Source organism: Camelus bactrianus, chromosome 11 (assembly GCF_048773025.1).
Source record: "Camelus bactrianus isolate YW-2024 breed Bactrian camel chromosome 11, ASM4877302v1, whole genome shotgun sequence".
In the NCBI taxonomy this organism is placed as follows: Eukaryota; Metazoa; Chordata; class Mammalia; order Artiodactyla; family Camelidae; genus Camelus; species Camelus bactrianus.
Window position 1 is genome coordinate 21,855,406 of NC_133549.1, and position 13,494 is coordinate 21,868,899.

The 13,494-nt window shown below is 44.1% G+C and overlaps 1 protein-coding gene across 3 annotated transcripts in view; it reads right to left on the minus strand.

Annotated features, from left to right (window-relative positions):
- Positions 1 to 2,371: 2,371 nt before the first annotated feature.
- Positions 2,372 to 13,494, minus strand: part of FANK1 (fibronectin type III and ankyrin repeat domains 1) — a 91,477-nt gene continuing 80,354 nt past the window's right edge. Inside the window, exons 4-11 of one of the 3 annotated variants that reach the window (XM_074373409.1) lie at positions 12,045 to 12,126; positions 10,907 to 10,981; positions 10,014 to 10,079; positions 8,070 to 8,235; positions 4,828 to 4,971; positions 2,834 to 2,911; positions 2,700 to 2,744; positions 2,372 to 2,592 (exon numbers count right to left, since the gene is read on the minus strand). In XM_074373409.1, coding sequence (XP_074229510.1) covers positions 2,527 to 2,592; positions 2,700 to 2,744; positions 2,834 to 2,911; positions 4,828 to 4,971; positions 8,070 to 8,235; positions 10,014 to 10,079; positions 10,907 to 10,981; positions 12,045 to 12,126 — 722 coding nt within the window. In that variant the 3' untranslated portion in view covers positions 2,372 to 2,526. The other 2 variants (XM_074373410.1, XM_074373411.1) reach the window with 2 other exon arrangements.

Here is a 13,494-nt window from a genome sequence, read left to right on the forward strand (position 1 = left end):
AGTTTTTAATGGCATCCAATTTCCTAAAGAACAGAAAAGACAAAGAAAAATAAATTTACAGAATGGTAACCAAAGGATCTTTGTTCTTACCACCCTCTCCCCATGACAAAGCAAGTAAGCAAAAAATAAGTACATAGAAGAGCTGAGACATGGTTAATAATGATCAACTTTATATTTACACACACACACACACACACACACACACACACACACACACATCTCAAATGGAATACTTAAACGTACTGAATATACTTCTTTCAAAGTGCCTCCGGAAAAAAATTTATAATTGTGTATATTAATGCACAAAGTAAAACTCAAATCCTAACGGTACAAATTCCCATTATAATGCACTAAAAGTAGAAAAACAATCTGTGGCCTAGAAATGCAATGATTCTTGAGTCAAAGATCAATGGCAGATTATCTGGCAGACAGCAAATGGAACCATTGGGGACGGCACACTGTGGCCATGCTCCTGAGACTCTGCGTTATCAGAACTCACCTGGATGCTTGGTACAATCCACTGCGCATGCCCTTTCCCTGGAGTCTCCAATTCAAAGGGAATTCCAATTCAGAAATAAAAAGTATGAATTAATTGGCAGAAATGAAACTAAGAAAACCAAGGGTGGGTTCTTTGGGATAATTAAGGACACAAGATAAGCCACTACCTAATCTTATTAAGGAAAAAGATTAAAAAGCAAACACACAGAGTACATGAGGATAAAGAATCCAGCATCCCAGTATAACCCAGTAAGGGTACCTCAGGAGTAGAAGGTTGGCTCAATATTTTAAAAGCTAGTAATCCAAGTTAACAAATTGATAGCTTGTAGGGAAATATGCCATATGATGATTATCAGAGATGCTAAAAAGACATCTGAGATGCTTCAGTGGAAAATTAAATTCACAGATCTATGCTAAGACCTCACAAGCAGTCGTTTTGGGCTAAGTTACGCTGTGATGACAAGCCACTCATAAATTTCGGTGACTGACAACATGGCAGGACCCTCCCTCACTCACATGCCACGCCCACCCTGGGTGAGCTCTGGCTCTCGCCTCGGGGCCCTGGGCTGGCGGAGCATCTCCGTCCAAGAAACAGCTGGTCTTGTGGCAGAAGGAAGGGGGACATGGGGATTCGCAGAACTTCTGTGCAGGGGGACAAGAGCCATTTCCACTCCCATTTCATTGACCAAAGTCAGCCCCGTTACACGGCCCAGCTTGCTGTCCGCAAGAAGGGGTGTGCCCCCCTCCCACAGGGGGGGCTGGGGTATTACCTACAACTGGCCAAGACACGGAATCGAGGGGAGCGTCAACATTGACCATGGTGGGAAGGATGAGCCCTGCGAAGTTGTGACTGTGCTCTGGCTGTTAGAGAGATTTTTAAAAATCTATTCCAGCAAATTTAAAGGAATAAGTAATTGTATAAAAGGTAAAATGCTAGTGAAAGATCTAAGGAGAAGACTGCACGTGACCCACAGACCCAGTGCCTGATGTGGATCTTCTGTAGACTGGAATAAAGCTGAGACTTGCCAACATCAGTAAAATGGACGGTGTTTTTTTTCCCCTATGCTCTTCCCCCTGAGCCAGGGCTTTAGTTACCTTTTAATCACCTGCAGAGAAAATGCCAGTCCTGGGCCGACCACTGTAGCTGGTCTTCTCACGGGGCGGAGAGCGTGTCTCTGGAGACACAATGTGCACGTGGCCGGCTGGCTCACTGCCCCACGGGCCTTTAAGTGTGCCTGCGGAGTCACGGCTCCCACACGTGTGTGTCTGAGCTTCCGCCCGGCCGACCTGCTCCTTCCCGCTTGTCTCTGAACCGCGTGCTGGGCATCCAAACCCCTCCTGCTCTGAGGACTGAATGTGAGGCACTCCTCTCTGGCAAAGTCGTCGACAGGCCAGCAGGCCGCGTCTTTCATTGCCGAGGCCTAAGTGCACGCGCACACAGCCTCAGATACAGGTCCGTTCCACGATGACTGACCCTCCACCAGGCTCCTCCAACAGAGCAGAATCGGAGTCTTGAAATGCGTCTCTTGCGCTTTGATGTGAGGCCAACAGCGAGGAGAAAGCTCTTCACGTGGCCTCCTGGGCTTGCGGGAGGAGTGTCCCTCCAGGAGGGAATCACCCTGACAACATGGCCTGGAAGGCCTTGAGTCGGGAGGGAGGGATGTAATTGAAAACACATGGGGGAAGGAATTTCCACCGGGCCCTGGAGTGGCTCAGAGGATGGCTTGGAGGGCAGGAGTGGGAAGTGGGGGACCGTGTATGTTTGTGCAGCTCCAGGACATAAATATTTTGCTTCATGGCTCACTCCAAAAGGCCGAGCACAGGAAAACCTCCCTGTCCTGCGGACGCCCAGTGACGACACCACTGCACATGCTTAGGTAAAGAGATGTATTTCAAAGTGGGAACACGCGTATGTTACAAAAGTCACTGTGCATCTTCAGCTAAATAAATAATCAAATGTATCGCCCTCTAGTTCAAGTCCCATTCTGCTTTGCTTCACTTGGCTTTCAGAGATAAGAGGCCCCCAGGTCAGCGAACAGATGACTTCTTCGGCATTTGCTTTTTTTTCCTTTCTTCTAATAAGAAGATGACATTCTAGATAAACAAAAACAGGTGCATGTAATCCAAAGTTTTGGGGTTTCTTTAAATTTTTTTTAAAGCACTACAAGATCAGCCTTAAAGGGATAAAGAACATTCTCAACCTGTCTGTCAAAAACTCTGGCCATTTCTAGGACACCTTTGCCGAACTGGAAGAGAAAACAACAAAAATGCTTTTATACATACGGTCTTTCCTCCTCTCCAGGGAAAATCTTTAGATGAAGACTGAGTTCTATACCTCATTTTTAACACTTGCATCTGCCCCTTTGTCGAGAAGTAACTGGACTAGCTCTTCGTGATCGTTTAGCACGGCCACCTAGAAAATCAAACACCGGTGGGGTGTGAGTGGGCTCCACCCTCCCTGCATCGGGCATGGGCTGCAGGAATGGGGTGCCTGGTGCAGGCAGGTCCGGTGACTCCAGGCAGCATCCTCCGAAGGCAGAGAGCCAGCAGGGCTGCAGTGGCTCTGCACACAGGGATGTGTACCTCGCTCCCCAGCGGTGGCAAGGAAAAGGGAATGAAATCCACCTTTCTCCACTGTAAAATCGCTTGCTAGGGCTGGGCCAGATCAGCACAGAAGGCAGCATGTTCTTTGTTTTAACAGATCTGTTTTGATCCTAAAATGGCCCTGGGGACTGAGGTTGATAATCCTTAAAGAAATAGTTGTAAAAAGACAACAAAAATACTACAGGAATACTACAGAGCTACGGTAATCAAAACAGCATGGCATTGGCATAAAAACAGACATATAGATCAATTAGAATAGAATAGAGAGCCCAGAAATAAACCCACAGACCTACAGTCAATTAATCTTCAACAAAGGAGGCAAGAATATACAATGGAGAAAAGATAGTCTCTTCAGCAAGTGGTGTTGGGAAACCTGGACAGCAGCATGTAAATTAATGAAGTCAGAACACTCCCTCACACCATACACAAAAATAAACTCAAAATGGCTTACAGACTTAAATATAAGAAAAGACACAATAAACCTCCTAGAAGAAAACATAGGCAAAATATTCTCTGACATAAATCTTAGCAATGTTCTAGGGCAATCTACCCAGGCAAGAGAATTAAAAGCAAAAGTTAACAAATGGGACCTAATTAAACTTACAAGCTTTTGCACAGCAAAGGAAACTATAAGCAAAACAAAATGACAACCTATGGAATGGGAGAAAATATTTGCAAATGATGCAACTAACAAAGGTTTAATTTCCAGAATATATAAACAGCTCATACAACTTAATAACAACAACAACAAAAAAAAACCCCAATCCAAAAATGGGCAACCAGTTCTCCAATGAAGACATACAAATGGCCAATAAGCACATGAAAAAATGGTCAACATCACTAATTATCAGAGAAATGTAAGTCAAAACTATAATGAGGTATCAACTCACATGAGTCAGAATGGCCATCATTCAAAAGTCCACAAATAATAAATGCTGGAGAGGGTGTGGAGAAAAGGGAACCATCCTACACTGCTGGTGGGAATGCAGTTTGGTGCAGCCATTATGGAAAACAGTATGGAGATTCCTCAAAAAACTAAAAATAGACTTATCATATGACGCAGCAGTCCCACTCCTGGGTATGAATCTGGAGGAACTCAAATGCACCCCAACGTTCATAGCAGCACTATATACAATAGCCAAGACATGGAAGCAACCTAAACGTCCACCAACAGATAACTGGATAAAGAAGCTGTGGTATGACAATGGAATACTATGCAGCCATAAAAAAGAATAAAATAATGCCATTTGCAACAACATAGATGGACCTAGAGATCATCATTCTAAGTGAAGTAAGACAGAAAGAGAAAGAAAAATACTGTATGATACCACTTATATGCGGAATCTAAAAAAAGGGGGGAAACAGGACACTATGAACTCATCTACAAAACAGAAATAGACTTGCAGACATAGTAAACATTCTTACGGTTACCAGGGAAAAAGGGTGAGGGTGGGAAGGGATAAATTTGGGAGGCTGAGATTTGCAAATGTTAGCCACTATATATAAAAATAGATTTAAAAAAACAAGTTTCTTCTGTATAGCACAGGGAACTATATTCAATATCTTGTAATAATCTTTAATGAAAAATAACATGAAAATGCATATATGTATGTAGACGCATGACTGGGACATTGTGCTGTACACCTGTCAAGAACTGCCTAGTTGCAGAAGCTCTGACCTTAGTCCCACATGTGAAGCCAGGCTGTCTTGTGAAGAGAGACGTACCATTAGAGGTGTCTTTCCGTCTTTATCTTTCACGTTCACATCTGCTCCTGCATCGATCAGCAGAGAGGCGACCTTCTGGTTCCCCGAGACCGCAGAGACCCTCATGAGTGGGGTCCACCCTGAGCACGCGTCCACCACGTCCACCTGTCGTGCCACAGGGAGAGCAGCTCTTAGCCCAGTTCTTTTCCATAAAGTCACTCATCGGAAACCTACAGAGGAACGTCTGCTTGCCCAAATTCCCCCAATGTAGATCGTCTCTCTAGACCTGGTGACAGTTGGTTGGACTATGCTGATTTAATTCACGTTTATGCAGTGAGAAGCTGCTTTTTGGGTCACTTCAGAGGGTGCTGAGAGGCCCCAGGACCCCCCCTTCCCACCCACTGGCATCTTCATTTACATTTTGTTCAAATGGAAAAGAGATGGGATGGAAAAATGAAACATCATCACCTTCTTCTCGGCTCCGTATGAGCCCCTGCCCTATTTTCTCATGCCTAACTTTCCTCACTGCTTTTTAAAATAGAGTTTCTGCTGCTTACTTTTAGGCATCTCTGTAAGCAGCTTTAAATCCCTTCTGGAACAAGATGGTAATGTAAGCACCCACCCTTATATTTACCAACACGTACTCATTTTAAGCAGGAGAACTACAGGCAGGGTAAATACAAAGATCTCCTACACGAAATCTAATCTGAAAACTTAGCCAACCTAAGTCCTTCTCCAAAACATAGTTTGCCTGGTAATAAGATAGGCCATTTTCCAATCATCTGCCCTACATTAAAATCCTTCAATTTAGTGCTTTAAAAGACATATTTTAGAATAAGAGAGTGTAAGTGTTGCCTCCTCCAATTGCAACAAAGACCTCATCAATCCAGGAAGAGTGGTACTGAAGTCAACAGAGACACATGTGCACAGACGGACTTGTGCACGCACACATCTAATTCTCTTACAGAAGAATTACTCAAAGAAATCTACAGCTTTAGTAAAACATTGGACCAGAATAACAAGGAACTGCCAGTAGGTCCTTAGGACATTTCTGGTTATTTGTATGTATGAGATTATCCACTGCCACACTGTTAAGATTTGCAGCTCTTCCTCATGCAAATAACAAACAACCTTTGGGCAGCGAGCTTCATTATATTTAAATAATAATAAAATAATCCCCTCATATTACAGGGTGCTTTATGCGGTTTTTAATGCACTTTCACGCACGTTTCCTCTTTTGGTCCTAAAGGTTAAACACTGGTAGGTGTTTTTTATTCCTGGTTTACAGATGATGAAGCCAAATCTCAGAGGACGTGATGTCTCCCCGGAGGTCACACGGCTCATTAAATGTAGAAATGGCTCCCCATTCAAGCAAGTCAGTCTCAGTGTAGATCCTTAGATTCAAGAAGAGGGTGGCAGTGCCCCCACTTTGCTCCCAGATCCGTCTCACCATCTCCCAAAGCATCGGGTCAATCACCTGCCAAGAACAGAGAGGGACTCACGCTGACATCATCTACCCACCACCTGCCAGCCACGCAGAAATCCTTGGTGGACAGTCACGTATCTCCAGGGCTATAGAAAAGGATGGGATTTACCCCAAATGGATGCGTTTGTAACTGAAGCCCAGAGAGCCTACACTTCCAAAAATCTGGTACTTAAATGTTGATGGCAGAGACTTGCCCTTCTTTCAACAAAGTCAACCTTCATTTTCAACTCCAGATTTTCACTGGGTCCAATGCACGAGCAGAATTTGTCATAAAGCAAACAAGGGGGATGTGGCTGTGACAACCACACAAGGCGGGTGTGGCCAGCTCCGACCACCAGGGCGCACAGGCTAATCCCTCTGACCTTTTGTGCTTGTTTCTAAAACAAAGAAAACAAGAAATGTAACAAAAGGGAATTATCTTAACAACTGAGGTTTTTCCTTCAAGGGGCCCTCTTTTCAGCCCTCTAAAAGCAACATTAGGAACCAGTGAGATCCCACAACTTAAGTCTTGCTTTCCCTCAATCACACTTCAGAGACAAACCAGCACAAATCTACAAACATCTTCCAGGAGTCATAACTCTTCTCCATGTGAGTTTATTTTCCAGGTCATCAATTTAACTTCTCCACACTCTACACCATCTGGCAGTCACCATTAGGACACCATTTTGTTTGTCGCTCCTTATTTCCATGCCTTGAAATTTTTATTTAACTTCTTTGAAGTCTTGAACTTTTTTTTTCCAAGTTATCAGCAATTACCGTTATTGAGCTAATTCTATTTGCCTATCTTCAAGTATCTGTAGAAGTCCAAACAACACTACTTCTAAGTCGAATTTGTACTTTCCAATGACATGAAACCAAAACCAGACCAACACACCTGCTTCAAGCTAAAGACACTAGAGCTGAAATTCTCTATTCTTGATATAGTCCGTTTGCTCTTTGGAAGTTTGGTGTAATGACTAATCTTTAAAGCAAACCAAGAATAAAAAGAATCTAATTCCAAAAGCAATAAGCAGCACTGTGGCTATGAGTTAACATCCTTGTGTGTCCAGCACCTAAGACACTACCAAGAATATGAAAATGGTGGGGTGGGGGGTATAGCTCAGGTGGTAGAGCACATGCTTAGCACGCAAGAGGCTCTGGGTTCCATTCCCAGTACCTCCATCAAATAAATAAATAAAACCTAATTACCTCCAACCCCCTTCCAAAAAAAAAAAAAAACTAATAAGAAAAAGGAAAAAATAAATGCTTATTTTAAAAAAAGAATATGAAAACAAATATATGTATGTATATACATGACTGGGACATTGCATTGTACATCAGAAATTGACACATTGTAACTGACTGTACTTCAATTTTTTTAAAAAGCCAAAAAATAAAATTTAATTAAGAGGGAAAGAAAAAGACAGTATCAGGGCATGGTGGAAGCTCCATCAAGCCCTGCTGGCAGGTTGAAAGGAGAGATCACTGAGGGATGAGTGAAGGAACAAGCAAGGTGGAAGCAGCACCAGGTCCAGCTCTGGACGCAGCACTGCTCCCTTTTCCTACACAAGATGAACATCCTTGATCATCTGAAGCCTCTCTATCATAACAACTCCATAAGGGTCTTTTTTCCCAAGGCTTCAAGGACCATCTTGCTTGTAAGTCAGAGGACTTCCTCCAGCATTTCTAGGCTCAGCTAGTCCAAGGCATCCACAAAAGGCTCTGCTTCTCCTGAAACCCACGGATCAGCAGTTAGGTTCTTAACTAGGTGTGTGTGGTTAAGAAGGGAGACCCATACCTCACAGCCGTCCTGGATCATCCACTCAATCACACCGCAGTGGCCCCCGTCCACAGCCCAGTGCAGGGCTGTGCAGCCGCCGAGGTCTCTGGTGTCCCAGGAAGCGCCATGTCTTCGGAGATACTTCACCACATCGAGGTGCCCCGCATAGCACGCGAGCATGAGACTACAACACACAGAAGCAGCGGCGTCTGGCTGTGAGTGTGGTCCCCATGCTCATGTCCGCGTTTGCCCTCCCTGGCCCAAACCTGAGACAGAAATCCTAATGTGAGTGGAAAAGTCATGAAAATTATTTACATAAAATGTACATGGCCCATCAACTGATAGACAGACAGACAGATGTGGTATATCCATACAGTGGAACATTATTTGGCCATAAAAAGGACATGAAGTACCGGTATCTGCCACCATATGGATGAACCTATGCTAAGTAAAAGGGGCCACACGTAAAAGTCTACAGGGTATATGATTTCATTTATAGGAAATGTCCAGAAATGACAAATCTAGAGACACAGAACTAGCAGATTAGCAGGGCTGGGAGGGAGGAAATGGGGAGAGACTGCTAATGAACACAGAGCTTCTCTTTGGGCTGATAAACACCTGGAATTAGACAGTGGTGGTTGCACAACTTTGTTAATATATTTTAAAATCCTGAATTGTACATGTCATTTTTTTTTAATTTTTAAAAAAATTTTATTGAAGGTACTGGGGGTTGAACCCAGGACCCCATGCAAGCTAAGCACACACACGACCCCTTGAGCTGGCCCCTACCCCTGAACTGGACATTTTAAAGGAATGAATTTTGTGATATGTGAATCTCTCCCTCAGAAAAAAAAATGAATAATCACTGTCATTGAGTGAAATGTTGGATTTTAAAAACATATACCAGTCTCTGATGATACTCAAAAAAGAAAAAGAGAAGAAACACTCATTGGACATTATTACAGATAATTAAACCAATTCCTTACTCTAAATATTGGTATTTAAAGAAGATAAACATTTATGTTGCCTTTGTAGGATGAAAGGCAGTCCGTCCCCAGTTGATAAGGGAAAGTTCTTTTTGATGGAAGACTGCCAGCTAATAAATGTAGAAGGAATCATGGAAGGAGAAAACCACTCTCTGGCGAGTCCCAATTAAATACCTGGTTCAGGCCAGGATCATGGTGGATGCTACAGTTATTGGATGAAAGGCTAGTGGATGTCCACTCTGTGCTGAATCACTAACCCATAGATTATTTCCTAATTGCAGCGGGAAGCTATATATTTACCAAGGAGAGATCTAGCTCTTCCACCCCAGTGATCAAACCGGGAATCGCCAACTGTGGGGCAACCTGCATGACAGGCCTGGCGGACGCAAACTGAAGCCACAACACCAGCTCTCAAGTTTTCTTGCTAAAAATGTTAACCTGAATCCAGTCAAGCCTGTAAACCTAATTTTAACTTTACTGGGTATAAAGAGATGAATGAACAAGTTAAATGCCTCCCTCGCACCTAGGAGACAAGCAAATCGAGAGCATGAGGCATTCTGTAAGATAATTGGTCTGGACTCCTCAAAAAGTCATTGCTATAACAAAATTTTAATTAAAAAAAAAAATGGATAGAGGACCAGACTAGAATGAAAGAGACAAGAGACAGAAAAACCAGATGCAGTGTGTGAGCCTTGACTGGTTCATGGCCTTAGCCCACACCCCCGAGTAAAGCACGGGAGACCCTGTGAGGGACAAGTGGGGAGGCCCGCGTGGGTGGTCGGGCATCAGCAATATTAGGGGGTTAGTGGGCAAATGAATAAGCCAGCGTTTGTCATCACATTGCTCCTGTGAGACCTACTCACCTCTCAGTACTGTCAAAAGAAACAAGAAAATACTGGAATCAAATCAAAAATCGTCTGGGCACAAGCTTAGTATCACAAGTCTGGGAACGTTTTAGGGAACGTGCCACACCCACCTGTCCTTGCCACTTCCATTCCTCAGATTCACGTCTGTGCCGTTAGAAACGAGGATTTTCACAAGCCTAAATGAGACAAATTTCAGCGTTGCTGGATGCGCAGCTTTGATGAGCAGGGGCCCACGATAACCCAGTAAAAATGAACGACGCTGTATTTCAGACACATCTTGGTACCACCTCTCCATCTTCAGAGGTGGCTGGCTTTAAAGACAGGGCATTATTAAACCAGGAAACTGCCTCTCCACACCAAATAAATTGGTTTTCACTCTTTATGTGAACCATTCATTGAAAAACACAACTCCTTCCCATGAAGCAAGCTGGACGATCAAACTAACTCATTGTCACTTCCGTGACTATTTTAGATACGTTTTCAAACAGTAGCATTTAATGGAGATACCCTTCAATGTCTTTCAAATGGCATTTTAATAGTTAAAATATCACTATTATGGAAAAATAAGCTATTAGTATTTAAGCTTATCTCTGTGTGGAGGAGAGATTACAGAGTAGTTATCAGTGAAAATTGTATCTGAGCAAGCCATCAGGGAAGTTTGCTTTTCAGAATTAATATCCCTCCCCTTTATTTTTCTAAAGAAATTCAAATTCCAATAACCAGTTTTCCCAGGACGCATATACGACCTTGCAAGATATAATTAAAATGGCTACCTCTCTTCCTTACCATGCAATTATGTTTTTCTAGCCTCTTCTGCATGCTGTATGACTTTATGGTAAAAGCAGCTGAGTTTCTGTTCAGCCCCTACCTGGCACGGTTTGGGAAAGAGAACAGAAGCCAGGTTCCCCCACAGCCCTTCCCCTCCCACCCCATCCAGACCGGAGCCTTTGGGAGAACGAGGGGCTCAGCCCGTCACTGGGGGATGAGGAAGGAAGAGCCCTACCTGGTGTGCCCTCTCTGCGCAGCGACCATCAGAGCGGTAAAGCCAAGCTTATTGGGAACATCCACCTTCACGTTGCTTGGGGGAAACACAGAGAAAAGAGATTAACGTGCCGGCGCGGCTCCCTGTGGATTCGCAGCTGACATCTCTTGTGGGGAACAGGTGGCTAAAATGGTTCATTTTCCCAAGAACTCCAATTCCTTCTGGACCATTAAGTTTTTGTTGTCTTAGGCTGCTGCCCTGCCTCATATTTTAAAGGGTTCAAATTCACGAGAAAAGAAAATTACTGTAATTTCACTTAAAATGGGCATTTCCTTCCCCTGGAAACCATTACGAGATCTGATAAAACACACCATGAAGAGCACTGCTCCTTTAAACCAGCAGGGGACACGATGCCTCGGCTGCAGACTCTCAGCTCCACCGGACACAAGCCCAGAGTGATGGAGACCCTCATCTCTCCCCTGACTCCCATCCCACCTCCTGGGCAGGAAGCTCTGCTGCTCGAATAAGAAAGCCACGCTCTTAAATAGCCACTTAGAGGCTGTGGCTTTTTGCAGGAACCTTCTCTTCCCCAACTTACAGAGCCTTAATTCACAGGTGACTTGCCTTCTAAGGCGCTCAAAACTACTGATTCAAAAAATCTAGATTCCATTGCCCCTTTCTCATTTGGGAGCAGCTTCAAATCTCCCATCTGCAGCAACTGCATTCGCCATTTTTTCCTCTTGTGTTTTATCAGCCTTTGAATTAGAAACAGCTGATCTAGTGATGCCTTCATTTCATCAGGAATTAGACGTGGGCATTTGGGGGTGAAATCTGCCAAAATGCATATGAGCAAGAGTCATAAGTTATTTCTGGGATGAAAATGACACCCAAACTCGTCATTTCCGGTTTCAATTTTCATTAAGTACAAAACATAACATTGGCATGGGACTTTGTAGGCTCATCTTTATGAACTATGCGGAACTCACACCAGTCACCTGAGATCAATTTTGAGCCAATCTTGGAGCCAGTTTGAAAGCCATGGGAAATTTCAGGAAAACCAAATAAAGCTGCATGAAAGCATTTCTATGCACTTGCTTGGGCATTAAAAATAAAAAAAAAAAAATTTTTTTTAAGGTTTTAAAAGGCAGAGTCTTCTTACCCTCCTTGAAGTATTCGAACCAGCAAATCTTCATCATTCACATTGACAGCTCTATGAAAGTGCTCGCTACTTATAGGCTCCCCTGAAGAAATTAGACAGAAAGCAGTCATCCAAAGTATAACGAAAGAAGTCTCATTCCAGCTCTGTTCCTCCTGTGGCCTTGAGTGGATGCTCACGATCACGTCCAAGAAGGCACTTGGCTGTTCCAATGAGTATCTCTTACAGTACATACTTCATTCCTCCTTCTACTGAAAAAGACCTTGTTTTCACATATTAAGAGGAGAACACTGAGATTGTCCTAAAGGCTTGGGACATTGTCAAGTTTTAAAAGTACTGCTGTGTGGATGTTATTTTGATATTTGAAAATAATCCTTTCAGATTTCCTAAGACTTAATAAATGCCTCTTACAGGCAAGGAGAAGCTCCACAATTGTCATAATGTGCTGCTTTTGTTTGCCAAGGAGTCACTAAACTATTTGAACCACAAACAAAACAAAACAAAACAAAACGAAACAAAACAAAACAAAACAAAACAAAACAAAAAAACACAGACTGCTTTAACGTTGGAAATGCACAAGCCCAGTTCTTCCCAGGAACAGGACATCGACGCCAGCCTCGCCCCCTCTGAGCTTCTGGGGCCAGAAGGGCTCCTACCCAGAGAGGTGGGGCTTTGCGAGAAACCCCGATTATGGGAGAGAGCCTGCCAAGGGGAGGAGAGCCCGTGAAGGGGCCTGAGAAGCAGTAAAGGAACGGGAAGAGGGGTGGCCCCTAGGCAGGGGCGGGACCTTTAACTCCTCGCAGAAAAGAATGGAGCAGAAGTTTAAAAATGCGCAGGGTGAGAAGGAAGGGCCAAGTGAAAAAAGCCCGCTGGTCAAGACGTTTATTTCATGGCTTTATCTCACCTTCCATGACTTCCTGACTTTTAAAAAATAATTATGATTAAGTTGAAGTGGAATAACATGAGTGAGGCACTAAAACAGCAGCTGCCCCGCAGGGGTAAGTACCTGTTGTGATGGTAACAGCAACCGTAGGGGCAGCTGCCTCATCTGAGACAGCCCACCCCTCCCCTCTGCCCCGTGCCCAGCCCCTCCCACACTTAGCGCCCTGCCTGCCCCCATGGGCATTGAGTTGATAAGCCCTGGTTTTAGTCATCTCATTCATTCGACTAATGTTTATTAAGTAACTTACATGCCAAGTCTTGACACTAGGGGAAGTGGGGGGGGGGTCCCAGAGACAATGAGACCCACATGCGCTCCCCCTGCCCTTTACACGGCAGCATCAATTTCAGCTGAAATCTGAGTAGGGTTACTGTTACCAACCCTGAAAGAAGACGTCCACCCCCGCCCCTCCCCTCCCACACGCACTGCACCCCAGACCCCCCCGGGACCCCCCACCACTCAACCTCCCTGTTTACAGTCTGGCCTGCACAGAGCCCCCACCATCTCGGCCGG